Source organism: Puma concolor, chromosome C2 (assembly GCF_028749965.1).
Source record: "Puma concolor isolate L17-30 chromosome C2, mPumCon1.1.hap2, whole genome shotgun sequence".
In the NCBI taxonomy this organism is placed as follows: Eukaryota; Metazoa; Chordata; class Mammalia; order Carnivora; family Felidae; genus Puma; species Puma concolor.
The window spans coordinates 6,455,582-6,480,128 of NC_141675.1; the positions used below are offsets into that span (position 1 = coordinate 6,455,582).

General features: G+C 51.7%; 1 protein-coding gene across 3 annotated transcripts in view; it reads left to right on the forward strand.

The window, feature by feature from the left end:
- The window catches only part of XYLB (xylulokinase), a 58,346-nt gene that overhangs the window by 13,031 nt on the left and 20,768 nt on the right, over positions 1–24,547 (forward strand). For all 3 annotated transcript variants that reach the window (XM_086720463.1, XM_025913670.2, XM_086720464.1), the window contains 12 exons: positions 949–1,029; positions 3,876–3,962; positions 4,568–4,696; positions 5,465–5,530; positions 6,855–6,927; positions 8,740–8,858; positions 12,605–12,686; positions 16,153–16,193; positions 16,729–16,844; positions 17,602–17,717; positions 18,379–18,452; positions 19,918–20,014. In XM_086720463.1, the coding sequence (XP_086576589.1) occupies positions 949–1,029; positions 3,876–3,962; positions 4,568–4,696; positions 5,465–5,530; positions 6,855–6,927; positions 8,740–8,858; positions 12,605–12,686; positions 16,153–16,193; positions 16,729–16,844; positions 17,602–17,717; positions 18,379–18,452; positions 19,918–20,014 (1,081 nt within the window). The remainder of the gene's footprint in view (positions 1–948; positions 1,030–3,875; positions 3,963–4,567; positions 4,697–5,464; positions 5,531–6,854; positions 6,928–8,739; positions 8,859–12,604; positions 12,687–16,152; positions 16,194–16,728; positions 16,845–17,601; positions 17,718–18,378; positions 18,453–19,917; positions 20,015–24,547) is intronic.

Below are 24,547 nucleotides of genomic sequence, written 5' to 3' on the forward strand. Positions count from 1 at the left end.
GGGCGTGACAGGCAAGAGTTGATCTAGAGGTTCTACTGATAATGCCGGGGGCTTCTGATAGGCCAAGGCTTTAACTTGGGGTAGTGAGCACTGGATAGAGAGCCAGGCTTGGGGGTGGGGCCACGTGATTTCTAATCGTGAGCAGGCCCGTCAGGATTGGACCTGTCCTGGCTTCGCCAATCCCCATTCCAGGGGTGCCCCACTCCCTGCCTGAGGTTTGGCCAGGGGGGCCAAGTTGGCAGCCACAGCCAGGGCTGTGAAAGGAGCCCTCCCAGCATAGGGGAGGGGATGGCGAAGTTGGGTCAGAGCTCCAGGGGCTGCTCTGTCCTCAAGGGAATCGCAGCCTGGGGTGAATCTCTAATCCTGCCCTGAAACCTTAGGGCAAGTGTCGGGTTCTTCGGGGCAGCACCGTTTATCCCACGCTTGGGTCTTGCAAAAAAAGAAGATTGCATCCAGATGGGAGAGGGTGGAACGGGGATTGGGACAAGTGGCGACCGTCTCCACTTACTCCTTCCAGCCTGGTGCTCCTGGACGTGGGGAGTCTAGGCCTGGTCCCCACTCTGACGGGGCCGTCTACGTCACTCTTCACTTCTCTGTTGCAGTGAAGTCAGACCACTGGTCCGGTGGGTTGAAAATGCAGAGAAAAGAAACCACACTATGATCCACCTTGTTCCTGCCAAGTGCTTGGAAGTCACAAATCGGAGAAGCAGAATTTGAGGACCAGTGGTTTCTGATTCCATCTATTTAAACTATGTTTACCCTACTTCACCTTTTCGTTTGGGTGATCTCTGCTTTGGTTAATTATTCTAGTGCCTACGTATCCCAGGCCATCAGCTCTTCTTCATCTCCGGGGTGATGGCGAACACTTATGTTTCAGTGTGGAGGCTCGTGGGCTTGCCTGACTCAGCGGTTCAGGACAGTCACGGTGGGCTCTGTTTGTCTTCTCAGGCTTTGGATATCATCTTGGAGAGGATGAAGGCCTCGGGCTTTGACTTCTCTCAAGTCCTCGCCCTGTCTGGGGCCGGCCAGGTTTGTGTGTAGCAGCCTCCGTGCGGCGTGCGGGGCGGCTGTGGGGCAGTGGTGTGGGGCTCCCCTGGAGGGAATGCTTGTCCTTGAGAGCCACTGCACCCCTGCTGTTGCTGGTAGAGACCCCTACCGCCCTCCGACCTCAGAGGATGTATAGCTTGCCTCCTCGCTGAAGGATCTGAGGCAGTTCGTACTGTGAAGCATTATACGGAACAGGACACTGGGTCAGGCAGAACCGGATAGAGGTCCTCCGGTGGGGTGGGGGGAGGCGTTTGCCGTGTATTTAGGATGCCTGCTTTGGAGCACTAGAATTGCTTTTGTGTTTCCTGGAAGCAGAAGCAAAGTTAGAAATTATACTTCTAGGGGCGCTTGGGAGGCTCAGTCGGTTAAGCATCCAACTTCGGCTCAGGTCATGATCTCATGGGTTGTGGGTTCGAGCCCCGCATCGGGTGCTGTGCTGACAGCTCAGAGCCTAGAGGCTGCTTCAGATTCTGTGTCTCCCTCTCTCTTTGTGCCTCCCCTGCTCGAGCTCTGTCTCTCTCTCTCTCTCAAAAGGAGATAAACATTTAAAAATAAATTTAAGGGGCGCCTGGGTGGCTCAATCGGTTGAGCGGCCGACTTCAGCTCAGGTCATGATCTCGCGGTCCGTGAGTTCGAGCCCCGCGTCGGGCTCTGTGCTGACAGCTCAGAGCCTGGAGCCTGTTTCGGATTCTGTGTCTCCCTCTCTCTGACCCTCCCCTGTTCGTGCTCTGTCTCTCTCTGTCTCAAAAAAATAAATAAACGTTAAAAAAAAAAATTTTAAAATAAATTTAAGGGGCACCTGGGTTAAGTGCCTGACTTCAGCTCAGATCATGATTTGATCTCACAGTTTGTTAATTCGAGCCCCACGTCGGGCTCCCTGCTGTCAGCACAGAGCCCGCTTTGGATCCTGTGTCCCCTTCTGTCTCTGCCCTTCCCCGGCTCGTGCTCTCTCTTTCAAAAATAAACAAACATAAAAAATAATAAATAACACAAATAAATTTAAAAAATAAAGTTTATTAATCTTTGAGAGATCATGCACATGAGTGGGGTAGGGGTAGAGAGAGAGGGAGGGAGAGAATCCCAAGCAGGCCCTGTGCTGTGAGCACGAAGTGTGACTTAGGGCTGGATCCCACAGACCATGAGATCGTGACCTGAGCTGAAATCCAGAGTTGGACACTCAACTGACTGAGCCACCCAGGCACCCCTAGCTACTGCTTTTATCATCATTGCCATTTATATAGGAACCCAGAGGCACAGAGGGGTGACGTCACCTACCCCAGGTCACACAGCTGCTGGGAGGGGGAGTCAGGACCCAAGTTGAGCCGTATCCTCTGAATCACTTTGCTCCATGTCTAATTAGCCTATTTTCACATCCTCATCAGAGAGTGCTTACTGAGTTTTCTAAAGCCACCTTCTCTCTCTCCCTAACCCGACAGGAATTTATTGCTCCTGTCCTTGTTAAACTACATGGGTTCTCTGAGTGATCTCATCCACTTCTCTTACCTAAACCTCAGGCTGGGACACCCTGTCCCTCCTGGGCATCCCCCGGCCCCATGGCCAGGTATCCCAACTTCTGTGCTAGACTGAGTGGTCTGTCTTTTCCCAGGGCCACAACCCACCCATCATCCTTGACCCCATGTCCAAGGGGGTCCCCATGTCCCATTGATTTGTTACATGACTCTTGAATCTACCACCTTCTCTCCAATTTTGCCTCTGTTGCCCCAGGCCGAACGTCTATGATTTTTCTCTGGGTCTCTGCTTCAGCCTCCCTGCCTCCCCTGTACCTTCTTTGTGACTCCCCCAAACCCTTTCATACATTTAGACCTGGCCACGTCACTCCCCTGCTAATCCAGAGTTCCCACACCTCCCCGATAAACCCCAGCCTCCTGAGTACGGACGTCAAGGCCCTGGTGCTCAGGCTGTCCCCACCACCTCCCACCTGAGACCCAGCCCACTGTTTAGAATGCCACCATTCCAGAGAGGCTGGGTGGCTCAGTGATTAAGCGTCCGACTTCAGCTCAGGTCGTGATCTGGTGGTTTGTGGGTTCGAGCCCCGCGTCGGGCTCTGTGCTGCTGGTGCAGAGCCTGCTCGGGATTCTCTCTCTTTCCCTCTCTCTCTCTGCCTCTCCCCTACTCATGCTTTCTCTCTCTCTCAAAATAAATAAACTTAAAAAATAAATAAATAAAAAGAATGCCACCATTCCCCACGCCTGCCAACCTCTCACCTGTGGTTGCTCTCTGCATGGAACCCCCACACACTCAACTCTCAACTTTCCTACTAATCATGTCCACCTCTACCCATGAGTGCTCCCAGTTGGTTAGATGCCCCTCCTCTGTGTTCCCGCTGCCCTGCCACTGCACATCCATGGGGTTTTATAATTGTATGTTTGTGTCTTTTTCCCTGCGTCAACCCCCGTGTCAAGAGAATAGGGACAGTACTATCCTATTCATCTGTCTCATTGCCTGGCATGATCTAGGTGCTCAATAAATGTTTGTTGAATGAATGAATGGGTAAGTGACTGAAGGCGTGAATTTCAGATAATATTATGAGCAACATATTTAAATACAACTTTACGAAATTACCAAAATCCAGACCAATAATTCTTTCTCGGACCCTTCCTGTAAGTTTTGAGGTGAACAGGGCAGAGCTCTCATTTTCTAGAAATGAAAACCAAGTCTCACAAAGGTGATGAGTTCTGTGACTAAGAAGTGGCAGGGGCAGACTTGGAGCCCGTTTCTTTCGGGGTGTGGTCTGCAGTCTTTCTGTGTCTCCAAAGTGGTAACGGTGTGTAGCCGCGTGAACGTGTGAATGCGTTTTCCCTCGACAGCAACATGGAAGTGTATACTGGAAGGCTGGGGCCAGCCAGGTGCTGAGAAGCCTGTCACCAGACCTCCCGTTACATAAGCAGCTGCAGGTAACCGTGGCCATGTTGTGGGAGTCTGAGAAAATTCTGTGGGGTGGGGTGAAGGGCCCAAGCCCCTGTGGGCCCTGAAGTCTGGGGCTTTTGTGCATTGTCAAGGGTATAGGAACTTGGCTCCGGCAATAGTGCTGTGAACATGGTCTGCCCTGCCTCCCAATGGGTATCCCTGGTGTCTGAACAGAGGGTGGGGTGCCAACAGTCCTCATCAGAGGGTCCCTTCCGGTCTGGCATGGCTCTGGCTAGTTCCCCGTTCGGGGATCTCCCCATGGGGCGTGCTGCCTCCTGGTGATGCTGGGAAGGCAGGCTGTGTCTTCTCCATGCTTCCCAGCTTCAGATGCCTCCGTGACACTGCACTTGGCTGCTCATCTCTAGTGTTGCCTGCAGTGCTCAGGTGTCCTTATTAGAACCTTCAACCTTGAGCTTTCTGGGGAAAGACCCCGCGGAGCCAGGTCAAGATTTGGGCACGAAGGGCTTGCCCGTGGGTTTTCCTAGGTCACATGCAATCACAGCCGTGATTGGCAGTGTAACCGCCAAGGCCAGGGTGGCTCCCAGAGTCAGCAGGCATCGTTCCAGCCTGCACCTTTGTTCCTCCCCTCCAGGCCTGTTTCTCCATCAGCGACAGCCCGGTGTGGATGGACTCCAGCACCACAGCCCAGTGTCGCCAGCTGGAGGCCGCGGTGGGCGGCGCCCAGGCTCTCAGCTGCCTCACAGGCTCCCGGGCCTACGAGGTGCGCCGCACCTGCCACGGGCTGGGGATTAGGGTTGGTCCCGGGAGGAAGGTCCAGTTGCTGGCTCTGGTCCTTTCTGGCCCCTTCTCCCTGGGTGTCTGGGAGGACACAGCTGCCGACCCACCCCCAGGGGAATCACAGGAGACACGTGGGTGTCTGGCCCCTGGGTCTGCTCCCGGTTGTCCTGCCTCCCTCTGCTGCTGGCGAGCCAGGACGGACCTCCTGTTGCCCTTTTCGCAGAAGGGAGCTGAGGCGTGGACGTGGCTGTGCTCCTCGTGTCGAGCGGCCCTGTACGGGGGCGACCATGGCACCTCCGCTTCAGCGTCTAAGCGGGGGCCAAAAATAGCACCCACACTTCGAGCAGTTTTGAACCCGAGAGGAGTCAGTGCATGTAAGGCAGCGCCTGGAAAAGTTCCAAAAAAGAAAAAAAAGCCAGCTTCGGTTCCCGCTGCCTTCAGCCACCCTTCCAGGGCCAGGGCCGGCTGCGACTGGCGCAGCTGGGGTCATGTGACCCCTCCTGCCTTGAGAACAATGGGGGGGCGGGGAAAATACCCTGCGCAGGCGCTGTTGGTCAGCTTCGCCGTTACCTTGCGGGTGAGGAGCTAGGCTTATTCCTGGAGGGTGTTCAGCAAACATTTCTAGAGTCGAGGCCTTGAGAAAGCTTCCATTGTGCTAATATCCAGAGCATGCTACGCTAACCTCACTTTGTGAGAGCCGATCATTGCACATAGGTTATGGATTTTTAAGAATTTGCGCTCTTCTCTGCAGCGATTTACGGGAAACCAGATCGCGAAGATTTACCAGCAGAACCCCGAGGCCTACTCACACACGGAGGTCGGTTCAACGTTCCTCTTTGATTTCAGTCACAGTTGAATTCCTTTTATAATACTTACCTTTAGTATAAATACATCTTGCGCGCATTGGCCAAAAGCATGGATTAGCAGACACTGAAAATGATATATTCAGTTTGGCTTTTTTCCCCCTCTTTGTCGAGCTGTTTCCAAAGAGGAAGGAATGAATGGAATCGTGGGAAAGAGAAGTCAGGGTCTCTCTTGACCCCAGAGGGCAGGGGCAGGGTGGGAGCACTGGGGACTGGTGTCTTCGGCCACCTGAGTAGGAGTTCCAGGTGCCCTTTAGTCTCCGTCTTCTCAGTTTCCTGCGTGGAAATGGCTACCAGGCACTTGATTGGTGTGGTCTCAGTGTTTTCTCCAGAAATGTGGAAAGCTGAACCCCTGTGTCCCTAGCTGTGGCCCTTCAACCGGAGCCTGTGTCCCAGAAACTCAGATTCATTCCTTGGACCATGGTCGCCGAGAGCTGGCACTTAATGCCGCCTGAGAAGCAGCCTTGACACCTTGGCTAGTGATTTTCGTCTCTGAATAATTAGAAAACGATCAGCTCATGTTCAACCAAAGTGCCTTTTTAATCTTGGGAGTTAACAGCATCCGGTTTGTTATTTAATGACTCAGGGTTCCAGATTACTCTGCAGCATGTGCTGTGTAGATTTCGGGGAGGAGGGGAAGGGCAGAGATGTAAAACCCTCTCCAAATTCCGTGTGGAACCAAGGTGGCCTGAGGGGGGACGGGACAGGAGGTGCTGGCATTCTCTGCAGTGGTCCAAGGGCCGGCGATTCCCGTGTGGAAGCACAGACCCCCAGGCCAACATTTGAAATCCATTATCAGTCCTCCAGCTCCTGAGGGACTGGTTTTTGCTTAAGTTGCTCTGAACCCCCGAGGGTGTCTTTGTTGGTTCTGAGTCCTGTGGCCACACACCCCCCCCCCCCCCCTTCCCTTGTGACTTAGATATAAAGACCACAGGAATGGAGGAAGGAGATCAGGCATCACACCTCCTGGATTCTGGGTAGAAAAGCCACTTCCCTAAGCACGGCTTTTTCATAGGGCTTGTTGCTTTTTTGCTTTGTCGGACTTGAGTTCTATGGCCCAACAGAAACGGCAGCGTGAGGTGCTCTCCCAAGGAGTCTTGGTGATCCAGATACTCGGATGTTCTAGTACCCAAGATATTCAGTCACTACCATTACGGGGCACCTTGCTCCAAGTTTCCACTTCCCTCCTCAATTGAAAGCTCTTCTCATGTTGTGCGCATCAGAGGATTCGGTGGCTTATGGAAATGAGTCCTAGCTGACTGTTTCTTCCTTTTACAGAGAATTTCTTTGGTCAGTAGCTTTGCTGCCTCCCTGTTCCTTGGGTCTTACTCTCCTATCGACTGCAGTGATGGTAAGCCTTCAGAGTCCCGGCGCTGGCCTGTTCCGTATGCACGTGCACATGTGGGGCTGTGGGCAGCGTGAGCCCTTTCCACCCGGCTGGGTGCTAGTCTTTTAGCCCTGTCGTCTGTTGCCGAGAAGGGAGCATATTGTCTTCTGCTGTGTAATGAATGTCCCCGGTGCTTAGCAGCCGAAACCACAAGTGTTGATGATCTCACAGAATTTCCGCAGGTCTGTAATCTTGGAGCAGCTTGGCTGGCTTGTGTGGCTCAGGAGCTCTCATGGGGTGGCCTTCAAGCTGGCAACCAGGACCAGTCATGTAAAGGCTTGACTGGGGCTGGAGGATCCACTTCCAGGGCTCCAGACAGAACTGGTTTGAGGCCTGTGTTCCTCTCCATGTGGCCCTCCCATAGGACCACTCACGACGCTGGAGCTGGATGCCCCCCCCCCCCCCCCCCCCCCCACCGCCGGGTGAGGGATGAGAGGAGAGTGCAGTCAAGCAGAAGCTGCAGAATCTTTTACACCTTAGTCTTGGAAGTGTCGTACGTCCCTGCTGCCCCACCCTACTGGTCACAACAGACCTCCCCAGGTATAGGAAGACAGGGACCTCACAAGGTGTGAACACCAGGGCTCAGGGCTGAGCACGAGCCATCTTGGAGCCTGGCTCCCCCCGGGAGTTGTTTCTTGGGGAACGCAAGAGAGTGGTGAGCTTCTGGAGTCCAAAACCTTGCCCGAAATAACTGCGGGTGATGCCAGGGAGGAAGGAAAGCTGGGACAAGGCTGCCGAAGGCACTTTTGCATGAGGCCGGGCTGCAAGGCCTGCCAACAGAAGAGGGGACCAGAACGCAGAGCAAGAGCCCAGGCCTATGAACGTGGCTTCAGAGGAGTCTTGGAATGCTCAGAGCCTCCTGGGACTCCATCTGGAGTGTTTGAGTGCTGTCGTATGCCAGCTGTTATTCTAGTGTTCAGGGAGAGGAAGCCGGTCCCCCAGCTTCACTCACAATCTGGAGAAGAGAAGGTTCCCACAGGTAGCTCCGGAGAAGTGAGACCAGCAGAACCCTGAGCCTGGAACAGCATGTGTCCACTTGTGTTCGCCACACCTCCCCTGGGGCTGTTTGTGCTGCGGGGGGAAAGTCACAGCCCCACTCCCGGGGCGGTCCAGAGGTTCGCGTTTTTCAGCCTCAGCCGGACCCTCCACGCCGCTGTCCTCACCCCCCTGAGAGGTCATCCCCTGATTTACCTGTGGTCTGACCTCCTCACCTGGGTGCATGACTCCATTAGCATCCCGGCTGACGTCTCTGTGCCTCCACCTGGACCCAGGGGAGGAGGAAGACAGGAGTCCTCCTCTTGTGCTCTGGCTCGTCTCCCCCTCGCCATCCTCAGGAAAGCCTCGGGAGCAGTAGATTGTTTTCAGACAGGCTTAGCTTCCCTCGATAAGTTACATGTGATTGGGAAATCCTCAGGGCTGACCCACATCAGCACAGGGCTGCCTCCAAGCAGACACCTTGAACCCAGGGGCCACAAAGAACAGTGCCTGGTCTACGTATTGTCGGGTCTTAGGGCTGCAGATTTGCAGGCTAATGGTGGAGCTCGAGCCCATGAGGGATATGCGGAGGAGGTGGGGCCGTGTGTTTCCAAGGGCCCCTGCGGACCTCATGTTTGCCAGCTCCATAATGACCCAGGCACACCATATACGTTCCGGTGGGAAGAGGTCCAAGTATAAGTTTGCTGCAAGAGAATGATTGGCTTTCTGCCCCACTTGTACATTTTCCCGAAAGGTCCTTTCTAAAGATGTTTCTGTTTCTTGTTTCCTTCATTCCCTTAGGTTCTGGAATGAATTTGTTGCAGATCAAGGACAAAGTCTGGTCGCGGGTCTGCCTTGCTGCCTGTGCTCCTCATTTAGAGGAGAAGCTTGGCTCACCAGTACCGTCCTGCTCAGTTGTGGTAGGTCCTCTTTCCGGCGGCGTGGCTCCTTTAAGAGCTGGCAGCTACTGGGGAAAGCAGTGTACAAGAGAAGCGTTTGACATGTCAAAGCCGAACGTCTTGATCAGTGCCTTGCATTTAGCAGGTACTCAGGTGCAGGTATATATGACTGCCTCGTGGCGGTGAGGTGTGGGGTAGGGGGACTTAGGGAAATTCTGCTAGAAATTTATTAGGATAGGAAGAAAAGTTGAAGGTATAAGTTGTGGGTGATTGCAAACGTTAGGAAAAAATACACAGAATGCTGAAATTCTTGGGGTAGGAACCACCTCTGAAGCTTGAAGGAGTCAGAGAGTAGGAGTAAATACAAAGAGGTGCCAGGAAGCTACGGAGAGCGTAGTCCCTGGCACCGTATTGCCCAGGCTGGAATGTCGTCTCTGCCATTTGCCAGCTTTGTGACTTTAGTCTGTTCCTCTGTTTCCTCATTTCTGTTGTTCCTGAAGGAATAATGATACTTTCTATGTTGTCAGACTGATGTGCAGAATAAACAGGTCGATGCATTTAAAGTTTATTTATTTATTTCGAAAGAGAGAGAGAGAGAGAGAGAGCGCACAAATAGGGGAGGAGTGGAGAGAGAGGGAGGGAGAATTCCAAGCAAGCGCCACGTCGTTAGCATGGATGCAGGGCTTGAACCCACGAACCGCGAGATCATGGCCTGAGCCGAAATCAAGAGCTGTGCGCTCAGCCAACTGAGCCACCCAGGTGCGCTGTAAGTGAGCTGATGCATTTAAAGTGCTCAGGATAGTTCTCGGTCCCAAGGGCAATATGAAAAACATTTAGGGCAGCCACATGGGAAAGGATGAAGCAGGACCACTCTTACACCACACACAAAAATGAGCTCAAAATGGATGAAAGACTTGAATGGAAGACCTGAAAGCCTGGAACTCCTAGAGAAAAACAGGTGTTGGTGATGATTTTGGGGATTTGATACCAAGAGCAAAGGCAAGAAAAGCAAGTGGGGCTATATCAAACTTAGAAGCTTCCGCACAGCAAAGGGAAACCATCGACAAAACTGAGAGGCCGAGGGCCTGGGTCCCTCGGTTGAGCCTCTGACTCTTGATTTCGGCTGAGGTCATGATCTCACGGTTCCATTCATGATTTTGAGCCCCTTGTGGGGCTCTGTGTTGGAGATACACAGCCTGCTTGGGATTCTCTCTTTGCCCCTCCCCGTGCTTTCTCTCTCTTTCTCTCTCTCTCAAATAAACTTCAGAAAACCAAAAATGCAACCTATGGGATGGGAGAATATACATAAAAATCATGTATCTGGGGGCACCTGGGTGATTCACTCGGTTGGGCGTCCGACTTTGGTTTAGGTCATGATCTCATGGTTCATGAGTTGGAGCCTCACGTCGGGCTCTGTGCTGACAGCTCAGAGCCTGGAACCTGCTTCAGATTCTGTGTCTCCCTCTCTCTCTGCCCCTCCCCCACTCATGCTTGCTCGCACGCTCTCTCTCTCTCTCTCTCTCTCAAAAAATAAACATTAAAAAAATTTTTTCAAAATCATGTATCTGATAAGGAGTTAGCATCCAAAATATCTAAAGAACTCACACAACTCTGTAGCGAAAAGACAAACGGTGTGATGAAGAACATTTAACCATTAGCACGACACCCCCATTCAGAATACACACTGGCTGGGTGTATTTGCCTTGGTTTCCCCCAGTTAACTGACTTTAATTCTAGGCTGCTCTGTGAGGAGAATGGAGTAGACAGCTGGGCCCTGCCCTCAGGGGCCCTTGTCAGGAACATGTGCCACACACAGAACGGCTGGGTGGTTGAGGATGTCAGCAGGAAGGAAGGAGAAGGGTCCCTGAGGCCTGAGGAGGATGATGAGAAGGATCAGGCTGCCACTGTGCTGCCCGTTCAGAGTCCCAGCCACAAAAGCACTTTTCTGAGATCAGCACCGATGTACAGAGCTTAGGGAGGGGCGTCCCCCGCCTCGGAAGGGGGACAGTTCAGGACCCAGCGTTGCTGAAGCACAGCAGAAGGAATAAGGAAGGGCCAACAGGAAACAGCCCAGCCTCTGGGATTGGTATTCCATGCACGGCTTCTGGTTTTGTGTGAGATGGGAAGCAATGTTTTGTCCACGGCAACAGGCTTTGTTTTCCTTATGCCGGGAACACATGCCTCCAGGAGGGAGCTCGTGCACAGACTAGCAGCTTGAGGAACCAAAAAGAACCGATTCTGAAAAGCATGTTTTCATTTGTAACAGATGCACCCACGTGATGGGGGGGTCGGGGGACGGGGACAAGCAGAACCGGTGTTTCCCATCATCCCTTCTTCGGAAGGTGGTGCCCAGGCAGCTTTCACGTTTTTTGCAGGAAGATATCTGGAGATGGATGGTATTGGACGCTTCTCCAGCCCTGCCTCGCAGCCTCCTAACCCATCTGTTTGACCAGCTGCTGTGGCTTTTCAGTGTCACCTGGCCGCAGCCTGCCGGGGTGGGATCTCCCCTCCCTTTCCGCCCAGGGCTTCTGTGACTCCGTGTTTGTGCTCTGCAAACCTGGAGGTCCAGGGAGTTAACATCCCAGGGGACACCCTTCAGTAGCGGGGGCCTGTGGAGATGTGCCCCTCGCCCCGTTCCCAGGTGGACAACCCCCAGATCCTTTACACGGCTCCTCGGACACTGCCCACAGTGGTGACCAGCTTGACAATGTACCCTTGGGTGGCCTCTCCCTCCTCCCCAGGTCCCCTTTCGTTTTCTGGGGTCACTTTCCCAAATAAGCCACCTGCACACGAACTCTGACTCTGGCTCTGTTTTTGGAGGCAACGGGGTCTGAGACCTTTCTCTCCCAGGAGATGGCTTATTCTGATGTAAGACTGAAATTTTGCTATAAGGAGCAAAATTTCTTTCTAGGCCCCAGGAAAGCCCATCATTTATTTCAAACTTTTAGAACTAAGGTAAAGTCAGGGAAAGCGGGGGGAAACAGTGTCTCTTTTATAGCTGTGTTTTCTATGGGTCTGTCCAGCAGGTGTCTCTGATCTCTGGTCCCACAGCTGCCCTTGGAGGAGCCTTGGGGGCCATGCTTCTCAGGGGAGTTCCCTCCCCCACACTGCCATTTTTTTGGTTTATTTTCTTTAGAAAGTTGACCTCTGCATTTGCATGTTGATTCTTCTTCTTTTTTTTTTTTTTAATGTTTATTTTAGAGAGAGAGAGAGAGAGAGAGAGCACGCGCACAAGCAGGAGAGGGGCAGGAGAGGACCAGAAGCAGGCCAGCACAGAACTCTATGTGGGGCTCGAACTCAGAACCATGAGATCATGAACTGAGCTGAAGTCGGCGGCTTACCTGACTGAGCCACCCAGGCGCCCCGCATGTTTGGTTATTCTTAATCAGATTGCTGGGCTGATAGAATGAGTATGTAAGGCATTGTGTCTTTCCGTGAATTTGCTTACTGTGTGTCCACTGGTTATGTATTTACCATTAATGCTATACCAGAATGTGGAGCTTACGAAAAAAGTACAAGATGGGGATTGGTTTGTTCTAGCTGCCTCTCAAAATCCAGTGGTGTTCAAGGCAGTGGGATGACCTTAAATTTATAGTTCCAAGCCTGTGCTGGGTTCCTCTGGCTTTTTGTGAACAGGAGGGGACATCCTGTTGCGACATCCCTTGGGAGTGATGTGAGTGCAGACCCAGTGACCTGGGGCTTGTAGCGTTCTTGCAACCTGCAATTTGGACGGCTGTGAACAGGTGGGATTTGCTTCTCCTCCCCAGGGAGCCATTTCTTCCTACTACGTCCAGCGCTATGGATTTCCTCCAGGATGCCAAGTGGTGGCCTTTACTGGGGACAACCCTGGTGAGTACCTTGCAGGATTTCACTCTCCCAAGTAGCCTGACTGGGTCCATTTGAGAATGTCAGCCAGTCCAGCCTCTTGAAACCCTTCCTCCCTGGCCACCTGCCACACTGCTGGCCTGTAATCTGCCTCCTTGTATCTGCCCCACCTTGGTTCTGCCTCTGCCTCTGCCTCTGCCTTCTGGAGCCGCTGAGGGCTCCCCCTCCGCCCCAGGTGAGAACTGATCAGTGGTTAAGGAGGGTAGTCCTGCCCACCACCCCCCTTGCAACTGCCTTTTCTGTTCCAGGCTAAACATCTCAGTTCCTCCAGCCCTTCCTCTGGGACGTGGTCTTGGGTCTCCTCCCCATCATTTGCTCTATGGATATGAATTATTCCTCATCCGAACACCTTTCCCTCCCCCAGCCACTCCAGGAGGGGTCATCAGGTCTCTGAAGAAAGGCCAGATGGCCGCACTGTACCACCAGACCGCTGCCCCTCAGCCCCACCCCCGGCAGCCCTGTCCCTAACGAGCCACCAAATTAGGATTGCCAGGTAAATACAAATACAGGGACAGGACACCCAGCGTAACTCCCATTTCAGAGGAACAACAAATAATAATGTAATGTAAGCGCATCCCTTGCGATATCTGTATTTCACATAACCACAATGATTTTTTAGCGTAAGTATGTCCCAAAGCACGTTTCTCTGAAATTCAGTTTAACTGAGTGTCCTCCACTTTGTCTGGCAACTCGACCCTAAATCACCCTCCTAGGCTCCTGCTCTAAGGAAGTGAGGGTCAAGTAACGTGGCCGAGGACCAGGGTCTGCTGTCCAAGGGAGGCTGACTTCCCTTCGTAGAGTCTCTCCTGCTTTCCTCCGTGGTCAGGGAACATGCGTGGCTCTCTGTTCTTTCTTTCTTTTTTTAACTCTTTTAATGTTTATTTTTGAGAGGGGGAGACAAGAGAGAGCGACCAGGGGAGGGGCAGGGAGAGGGAGACACAGAATCCAAAGCAGGCTCCGGGGTCCCAGCTGTCAGCACAGAGCCTGAGGGCGGGACTCAAACCCACCGACTGTGAGATCATGACCTGAGCCAAAGTCGAACGCTTAACCGACTGAGCCACCCCGGCACCCCGTGGCTGTCTGTTCTATTTCACTCTCCTTTGAAACACATTTCTTTCTATTTTCAGACTTCAGCCCTTCTCCCGGTTTCAACACCCACTAGCCTCCCTGTACTTTGCTTCTGTTGGCTGTGTAGACGAGCAGGATATGAGCATCAAAAATAAATAGAGGCATGTGTGCCTAGGAGTGTAGTTGTATGCCTCGAAATAGAGCCCTGGTTAAAATTCATTCTTAATAACAGTGGCTATATTATTAGCAGTAGTATTCGATTCCATATTTTCTGCGGTGTCTGTGTATATTTTCGTGATGAGGAAAAAATATTTAAGTCACTGCTGTTCAGCCACTACTACAAATAACACTCATGGTGTTCCTCAGTCTGCTTCCGGCCTGTCTGCTCTGGAGCTGAGGGGACAGCTAGCACGTCCCCGCCACGCTTGTGGCCGCATCTGTGACCTGTCTCTCCCGGGACAGCTGTGGCTCTGGTATCTGGGGGGATCCCCAGGAGCCAGACAAGGGCCCTTCCTGTCCCTGAGCAATTTCTGTAGACGATCGTGCGGAACCCTATTGTCAGAGCACAGAACCAAACAGACCAGGTTTTGGAGGAAGGATCCCAGTGTTCCTGGTCCAAAGGTGAAGGGGAGGGAGGTAGACGCTGGTAGACAGTGGCCTGATTTCCATGGTGGCGAGGCATGAAGCCCCATGCTCTGTCCCTGGGTCGAGAGGCATCTCCAGCCTGCAGTGTGCATGTTCTGGTGCCCCAGGCTCCCAGGGCCCACTCAGGGCCAGTTCCTATCAGCCCTAAAAGTTGGGAGGTCAGAGAAGAGCAGAGAACAGTTGGTCTATGAGCACCAATTTAGGAAAATTCTACAGTTTTGTGGGCCACGTCTGTTTTCCTTTCGGAATGAAAATAACCTCACTGAGTCTCGTTAGGCAGTGTATATACTCGTATCTCCTCTATCAACTAGAAGCATGTCAGGAGGAAGAAGGGGCCTTTTTAACCACTGCAGTGAGCTTCTGGGCATGTTTGAGCAGGAATGAAAAAAGTAGCTTTCCGATCCTTCCTCTTGGACCTCGGTTTCAGGCTGAATGTTAGAGATCCCAGGCAGGTAGCCCTTTAGTCGGTTCCTCCCCAAGTCTGGCCTTTAGTCTGCTGGTGTTTTATCTATTTATTTAATGTTTATTTATTTCTGAGACAGAGAGAGACAGAACATGAGTTGGGGAGGGGCAGAGAGAGAGAGAGGGAGACACAGAATCTGAAGCAGGTTCCGAGCTGTCAGCACAGAGCCCAACGTGGGGCTCGAACTCACGAGCCGTGAGATCATGACCTGAACCGAAGTCAGTGGCTCAACTGACTGAGCCACCCAGGCGCCCCGCTCTGCTGGTGTTTTAAATAATGTATTAGCTGCTCCCTCATTAAAACAGCAGGGGTAACAAGCAAACAGACTAACAGACGCTTGTGCTCTTTTTCTTACAAGGGATACCTCTTCACTGCGGGAAAAAAAATTTTTTTAATACTGACGAACCAAAGGAAGGATGCAAAAATCATCCATAATCTCTTAACCGTGAGGTAGCTACAGCTACAGTTTTGATGGCTATCCTTCCAACTTTCTTTCCATGCTCATAAGTAAACATATCTTATTTTAACTAACCTGGGCAATATTTTTGTGCAATATCATTTTAATGGTTGCCTACGGTCCAGTCGTCCCGCTTTATTTCCCCAGTCCCTGCCAGTGGAGGCCGATGGGACTTCCAGTGTTTGGGGACACATCCAAACACTGGATGTGTTTGTACTCAGCAGTACCCATAGCTGGTTGTACTCAGCAGAAGTGACTGAGTACATCTGTCCTTCCCACATCTCCTTTCACTCACTTATTCATTCAGTCTCTCGACATTTAGTGAGTACCTACTGCATGCCAGACCTTTCAGCTCCAGAGTACATCAGTGAGCAAGGCAGACAAGAATTGCTCTTAGGGGCCTCATGTCTAAGGGGGACGGACAGTCCCCTTTACCTTCTGCTTGGGTGGAAGGAAGCCCCAACTCCTGCCTCACCTTGCGACACACTCTGCCGTGTGTATCCTGATGTCTTGACTTGGGCCCCTTGGTTCTTGGCACTCTTGTGAGCACCTGATGGTGGGGAGTTTGGGCCCCTTTAGAAGAAGCTGGGAAGCATGACCACAGGGACTCTACCCCCTGACCCCTGGGACCTTCCCTTGGGCCATCCTGAGCCCTCAACTCACCCTGTTCCCTCCTCTACCCTAGCATGTGGATTGGGGCGGGAGGCAGGGGCTGGCTCCCACCTGGGGGTGAGTGTGGTTTGCTTTGTGGCTCCATGTGACCTCCAGCTAACCAGAGGCTCCTCTCCTATTCTCAGCGTCGCTGGCAGGCATGAGGCTGGAGGAAGGTGACATTGCGGTAAGGTGACTTCTCACACCTACAGGCGGAGCTCACTCTTCCTGCCCTAGGGGACAGGGGTTCTGGGCCCCAGTAGCATCTTTGTTGTCTATTAGAGGGTCTGCTGGCCCCAAAAGGCAGCTGAAGGAGGGGATAGGAAGACCTAGGCCCCAGGATCTATTCGTATCTCCTCTGTTAGAAGGTCATGGCCTTTGCTGGCAGGTCCCCTTAACAGTGGCCAGTCTTGCTTGGTGCAGTGACAGAAGGGTCTGACCCTTCTGGGTCTAGTGGGAAAGTCATTGGGGAATCAGTTGTTACCCAAACCATTAGTTAGATGTAATTGTGGTTAAATTCTAAGAAATTGGCCTACAGTTTCCATGAGATCCTAAATCTGGTTGCTAACTTTGGACTTACCTGATGTGGGAGGGTCAGAAGGAGGTTTCTCCGAGGAAGGGACATTTAATCAGCGGTCAACGGCATCAGGAGTGACATGATGGGGGTCAGGGCTGGTACAGCTGAGCAGAGAGGCGCCTCACCTCTGCCCGTTTCTTCCCAGGTCAGCCTGGGCACCAGCGACACCCTATTTCTCTGGCTCCAGGAGCCCATGCCTGCCCTGGAAGGGCACATCTTCTGCAACCCCGTTGGCTCCCAGCACTACATGGCACTTCTCTGGTAGGCTTGGTGGGGAGGAGGGTGGTGTGGGCAGGTCTGGTACCATCTGGAGCCCTCAAGTCATTGTGCTCAGCAGCTGAGACCCTGGGACTCGTTGGGTCCTTCTGACAGCAGAGCTGGGTGGGGAAGAACCCGGCATCTGGAGTCCTCCCCAAACCCAGATTGCAGTCCCATCCTCAACACCTATATCTTGTGTGCAGATGCCACAGCACATGTGACTCACACTTTGCTCGTGAAATGGGAAGAATAAAAGGTTTACTTCGTAGCGTTGTTATGACGTGCCTAGCACATGGTAGGCCTTCAACAAATGGTAAGAAGCACATCCTGCCTCCTGACAGTCGTCATGGAGGAGGTGTGCTCTGTACCCTGATCACAGGCCTTTGGAAACCCACTGGAAGCTACTCAGGGAAGTTTCTGAGCCTCTAGGCCCCAGGAACCATTGGAGAATATATAGGTCTGTTAAGTTTACCAGCTCTGTTCCATCATCCGGGTGGTATGATGTATAGAAGCCACAGCTCCCTGTCTCTCCCTGGTATTTCTCCCTGTCTCTCGCTGGTATTTCAGGGCTGGTTGTGGCAACCCCACAAGAGCCCAAGACCAGTGCATTTCCCTGCAATTCCGAGGGGCCTTTGCTGGGCCCGATACCTTGCGGTCCAGCCTGACCTGCAGCCCTTCTCCCTCGGATTCTTCACCAAAATATGTGGGTGCAGTCAGCAAGCACTGGGTCCCTCCCTCAGAGGTGTGTGTGCTTCTGCAGCTTTAAAAATGGCTCCCTCATGAGAGAGAAGATCCGTGATGAGTCAGCTGCCTGTTCCTGGAGTGAGTTCTCTGAGGCACTGCGGTCCACGGAGATGGGGAACGGCGGGAACCTGGGTAGGCTATTTGGTGATGCTTGGGCCTGTCAAGGGCAGCGGTTGCTGGCAGAAGGGACAGGGCCTAGGGCCTCAGGGGTATGGGGAGGTGAGGGCCATGGAGCAGCCAAGGGGAGCCCTACCTGTCTATCCTTCTGCCCCATGGGCCTTCCAGACTAGTGTGAGACCCCATGATCTGAGTAAGGTTGGGCCGTTCTCCATGCTTTGAGTGGAAGTCAGGCCATAACTGCATCTCTGTCCCCCTCCGAGGCCCTGGTGACAACATCAGGGATGGCAGCCACGGCTCCTCCTCTATCCCATTGTGTCCTCCACATGTAGCTTTCTGTCCCAGATGCAGCGTTCTGTTAGGAATGGTGGCCGGCCTTCTGAGCGGGGAGGAGACGTATCTCCCTTGATCAAACCTGCGCTGGTATTTCAGGGCTGGTTGGGCAGCCGCCTCTGGCCCGGGCTGCAGGTGAGAGTGGGAAAAACCGTCTCTAAGAAAGTGTAGCTCAGGGCCTTTCTTTCTGTCCTGCTGGAGAGCAGGAACCAAGGGTATTCCCCTGACTCTTCTGGTAGACCCAGATGTAGGGTCATTTCACCCTGTTCTTTAATAAGTCTTTGAGAAGCTTATCTTTTGTTTTTGATTCCCGACAGTGAATCTCTTCCTGGTCTTGTTTCAGGTTTTTATTTTGACGTAATGGAGATCACCCCTGAAATTATTGGGCGCCATAGGTTTAGTGCAGAAAACCACAAGGTACGTGTGGTATTGGTATTGGAGAGAAATTGGCTCCATTTTTGAGTGCTAAATTTAACAATCGCCTATCAGATTCTGCTGCTTTAGGGACGTCATGTATTTACTCATCTATTATTAGAGCAGTTTCTTTTTAAGTTTATTTATTTTGAGAGAGAGAGAGAAAGCAGGCAGGGGAGGGGTAGAGAGAGGGGGATTTCCAAGCAGGTTTTGCACCGGCAGCATGGAACCCAACACAGGGTTCAAACCCACGAACTGTGAGATCATGACCTGAGCCAAAGTCGGACGCTTAACCAACTGAGCCACCCAAGTGCCCCTAGAGCAAATGTTTTTGATGTGCCAGAGTGCATTTTAGTGCTGGGGAATCAGCAGGATCTAAGGCAGACATGCTTAGAAAGCAGAGTGCAAATCACCTGTGTCCATGCTGACTGTCACTGAGAGTCATAGAGACTGTTGACTTGGCTGACTTAACCCTACACCCCCGAGATCAGGAATTCCTTCCTGATGGAAGGCTTCTGGGACGGGGGGCACTAACATTTATTGAGGGCTGTTTAGCTCCAAGCACTGTGCTGATGGTTTCCTATATCCCTCATTTACTGCTCATAGCCTCTTGAGGTCCAGAGAGGCTAAATCATGTGTCCAAGTCACCAGGGCCTGGGTGGTGGAGGGGGGCCTCCAACCCCAGTCCTCCCTGGCCCTGAAGCTGCTGTTTTGTTTCTCCTCCACCCTGCGGCCTTTCCTAGGTGGGGTCAGTAAGTCACTCTGTCTGGTAACTGTTACAGTTAGAGTAGGCATTGGATTTGTAGCTGATGAAGCCATTCTGTATTGGGTTATAAGTGGGAAGCTTTATATAAACTGTAGAAGGAAGGAGTTCATCTCGGTTTTCTGATGAAAGATCAGAGAAGATACAGAGAAGGTATGCCTGTTCCCTTTTCCATAAACCCATCGAGGGCTAACAGGGAGAAGGTAGGGTCTATGCTGGTCACAGGGGCTCAGGCATGGGCAGAGCTTGGGTTGACACCCATCAGCAGCTGTGGGTCGTCAGCATAAGCTGTAGGCTGTCACTTAGTATCAAACACCCAGACCAGACTCTGCCGTCTAATTGGGTCATTGTAACCACCCTGAGACACAGGTACCGATATTACCTCAGTGTTGTTAAGACCCCAGCAAGGTCTGCGTAACTTACTTGAGGTCACAGAGCTGAACCCTTGGCGGCCCGAGACTAGCCCTCTGATGCTCTGTTTCTCCAGAGCAAACATGCATGAGGCTGGGAGTGTGTGTGTGTGAGTGATGTGTTTGTGTGACAGGTGCTTAGTTGGTTGAGCTGCACCGGAGGTCTGAGTCACAGTTTCTGAATCTGGGCTGTCATTTAAAAAGACCACACACACACACACACACACACACACACACACACAATGAAGGGAAAACAAGGAATCTTCACTCTGTGCCTGCTTTCTCTTGGGGACAGGTCCCAGCATTCCCCAGGGATGTGGAGATCCGAGCACTGATTGAAGGGCAGTTCATGGCCAAGAGGATTCATGCCGAGGGCTTGGGCTACCGAATCAGTAAGTGAGCTGCTCGTGGGCTGTGTCCTGGGGCACGGACCCTCATACCCTGAGGTGTCTGAGACCCTTCCCAACCTCCAGGCCAGGCCTCACAGATTTGTTGTGGCTTCATCACAAGGGCAGGAGGGACATGGAGCCAGGCCCCCGTGGCGGGGGGTGAAGGTGAGTCAGGAGCGCCTGTGGGCAGACAGGGACTAGGAGGCAGGCTATTCTGCTTCTCTGCTCTGTCCCCATGAGCCTGGCCTCCTGGTGAGTAGCTATAGCACTTGGAGACCTTTCTGTAACCTGAATTTCCAAGATGCTCCAAGCTCTGGACCCTGAGGACATGGGCAGTGCAGGTGGGAAAGGCCTAGGTGGGGTCCATCTGCCCTGGGGGGGCCCTGTCCACCACCGCGGCTCCATCGGGGACGAATGGGGATACAGAACCACTATTGAAACCAGAGGTCTGGAACGGAAAGGCAGAGCGGGGTGGGTTGGAGAGAGGGGCACCTGTGGGGAGAAAGGGATTTCTAAGAACTTGAGCTCCGGAATGGGCAGCTGTAGGTCCGTGAACTTCCCCTTAACTGCTGGCACTGGAGTGGCCTGGGGCGGGGCTTCTGCCGGGAGGGTGTATTTGTCCCTCTGGGCACCTGAAGCCTCTGCTTGAGCTCCAACTCATGATACTTTTATGGACAATCTGAGTTCTGTGTCGTATGTTTTATGTCTTTGAACCAACCAAGTCCGAGGATACTATAGCAGTAAGCATTAGGGAAGCCTTTTTGAGAAGCTGTTGTGCAGCATCTACTAAAGCCGCACATACACCTTCCAGCAGCCTCGCCTCTTGGCGAATGCATAACAGAAATGTGTACACGTGTTCTCTGAAGACGTCCAAGAGAACATTCATCGTGGCACGGTGCTTAATAGCCCTGCACTGGAACCCAATGCCCATCGATAGCAGGCAGGATAAGTGTGTGTGGGGTATTCATGCAATGTGATACTACACAGAAACGAAAATCAAGCAGCCCCCACTAGCTGCAGCAAAAGGGGCAAATCTCATAAATGTAATTTGGTGGAACAAAAGAAGCCAGACACAAAAGTGCATGCGGCGGGTTCAAAACCAGACAACACGATTTGCAGTCACTGGAAGCCAGGACAGTTAGCAGCTACCTTTCAGGAGAAGGCAGGAGAGGGCCTTTGGGGTGCTGATGATGCTCTCTTTCCTGAGTTACACGAAGTGTGTTGAGTTTGTGAGAATGTCAGGCTGTCGGCTTATGAGGGGTTACGTACATTTTTCAGGATGTATGTGTGTTCACCACAAATTTTATTTATTTATTTATTTATTTATTTATTTATTTATTTATTTATTTATTTATTTAGAGAGCATGTGTGAGCCAGGGAGGGGCAGAGAGAGAGAGAGAGAGAGAGAATCCAAAGTAGGCTCCGTGTGGTCAGCATGGTGCCCAACGTGGGGCTCGAACTCCCGAACTGTGAGATCATGACCTGAGCTGAAACCAAGAGTTGGACACTTAACTGACTGAACCACCCAGGCGCCCTCATCACAGATTTTCAAATAAATAAAATAAACATTATACACATTCTCATTTCTTTCCATTGCATCCCTCAAAGCGTAAAAAGAAATTCCCTGAAGGTCTCCAAAGCTTCCAGAATCCCCAGAAAAGAGGGATCGGTGAACAGGGCGGGGATGGTGCTGAGGTTGGCACCCAGTGCCTGGCACGGAGGGTCCTCCAGCCATCAGGAGGGGACACGTTGTGGGGGGCTGTCCCCAACAGTGTGCAGGAAGCGGCCGTGAGAGCAGAGAAGTCCTTCCAGGCACCGGAGGGCTGATGGGATAATGTCATCATTCCCAGCCTTTAAAGAATTTTTGGTGCAAAACCACATAGAGTTACTTATCCTCTTAGCAAAAGCTTAAGAGCAGCTATCAAACCTGTCTTGCCAGCTCTGCTGGGCTCCTTCCAAATAAGATTACGTAAACGAACATGCTTGCAACCAGAAAGGGCTGCACAAACACGAGGCATCATTCTCCCCCAGCTGTGGTGTGGAGTGACTCGTGTGCTTAGGGGACTTGCTTCTGTAACTCTGTTACCTTCATGAATTCATCCATGTGAATTAGCGTAGCTGTTAGTCGTTCCTTCTCACTGCACTGGAGTATTCCATCACGTGCTTGTGCTACGATCGACTTCTCTGGTCTTCTGTGGTGTAGGTTTGCTCTTGCCGGTTCAGTATTAGGAACCGTGGGCTGCTCTCAGTCTTGTAAATGTCCGTGGCTGATTCTTCCTTATTTCGTCTCTTCTGTGTAACAGGTGTTGGTAGTAAAGTGACAACCTGAGTACGGATTTTGTTTCTAGAGCCTGTTGCGTTTGGCTAGCACAGCGTTTAGTTATTCAGTCAAATACCTCTGCCCGAGCGGGTGCCGGTGCTGCCTTACTCTGGCCTCATGGGCTCCGTTACTCCCTTCTGGCCCTGCAGGCATTTCCACCGTTGGCCCCTGAGCCTATAGGCTCTACCTCTTTTTCTAGTAATTAACGTTTAAAATTCCAACATAGGGGGCGCCTGGGTGGGTCAGTCGGCTAAGCTCAGACCATGATGACACAGTTTGTGAGTTCCAGCCCTGCACGGGGCATGCTGCTGTCAGCGCAGGGCCCACTTCAGGTCCTCTGTCTCCGTCTCTCTCTCCCCATCGTGTGCGCTTGCACACGTGCTCTCTTTCTCTCTGAAAAATTAACAAACGTTTAAAAAATTTCTCAAAACAGATACTCACATTTATTGCTTTTGATCAGCGTTTAGAATTTATGTTCTACTCGGTGATGATGGTCTCCACTGAAAGACATTATGTTCCCTCTCTACTCTCCTGTCTTTACCTCCCATTTTCCAGTTCCAGAAATGTTACTGTTCAGTGTGCATTATGCATCAATAATTACTTAAATTATACACTTGGTTGCTTTCTTTGATTACCGCTATTAGATCACACATCTAAGTGGTTTTGTATTTGTATTTCCTCTTTGCTTCAGGACATCCTTGACCCTTCTTTCATGTAGATGTGGGAGTGTGGGGGGTGCTCTCAGACTGTAATAAAATACTTTAATTTTGCTTTCACACTTAAATAATACTTAACTGACTGAGCCACCCAAGTGCCCCTGTCTCAAAATAAATAAACTTTAAAACGAAACAATGTTTTGTCCTTTTCTGACTTTCAGTGTTGCCAGTGAGAGGCCCATCTGAATGGTATTTTTGTCTCTGCAGAATCTTCTAGAATCTTTTCTTAGGGTTTTGAAATCTCTCAGTTAAAGTTTAGGTCTCAGCCTTCTTCCTTCATTGTGGTGAGCACTCATTTCATTAGACTATATCTGACATTTTCTAGCTTGAGGAAATTTATCACATTATTTCTCTGATGATTTCTTTCCCTTCATTTTCTCTGTTCTTTTCACTAGAATTCGTATTGACTGGTGGTTTTCAGCAGAGGCAGTTTTGCCCCCCAGAGGGTATTTGACAATATCTGGAGACCTTTTTGGTGTCGCAGACGGGGAGTGCTGCTCTCGTGGGCAGAGGCCGGGGTGCCACCGCCCATTCCACAGTGCACATGCCAGCCCTCCACAGCAAAGAATTATCCAGTCCGAAGGCCACCTGTGCCGAGGTTGAGAGACCCTGTACTGGACCAGCTGTTGGCCCTCTGGCCCTAATTTCGCTTTGCTTTGTTTCACCACAGAACTTGTCACTATCATGCTCTATTTTCTAATTTATCTACCTGTTTATGGTCTGTCCTTCCTCAACTAGAATGTGAGCCCCCGGAGAGGAAGGGTCTCCTCTGTCTTGTTAGACCACCTGTTCCCACCTCTTAAACCACTCCCCGGTGGTAACTGGGCTCTCCCTAAATATTTGTAGAATTAATAACTAAAAGGATACTTTTCTCAACTGTCTTGGCTGTGGGTTCACAGTACTGAATGAGTAATTGGGTCTCAGTCTCGACAGCAAGCCTGGGTTCCTGTTCAAGTGCAAGATCCCTTCTTAACCCCGTGCCCCCCACCCACACCCCACCTACCCCAGCAGGAGGGCAGCCTAGAGAGGCTGTGACAGTAGATGGGGTGGCAACAGACACCAGATTTTTTTTAAGTTTTTATTTATTTATTTTGAGAGAGACAGAGACAGTGCGAATCGGGGAGGGGCAGAGAGAGAGAGGGAGAGAGAGAATCCCAAGCAGACTCCACAGTCAGTGCAGAGCTCGATGCAGGGCTCGAACTCACAAAACCACGGGATCGTGACCTGAGCAGAAACCAAGAGTCTGACACTTAACCGACTGAGCCACCCAGGCTCCCTGACCACAGGCAGATTTAAGTTGAATCTTCTAAGCATGGTACAAGCTTAGAAGCTGGAGTCCTCTCTACAAAGGCTCTCCACATGCCGCAATCAGCAGGATTTTTTATTCTGCTTAGAAGGTGAATGTAGGGTATTTCTCTGATGGGTGCATGTCTGTCCCTTTTCACGTCTGCCCTGGCAGCTCAGTGTTACTCAAGTTCAGCTTTTCCTCAGGCCCTCCAG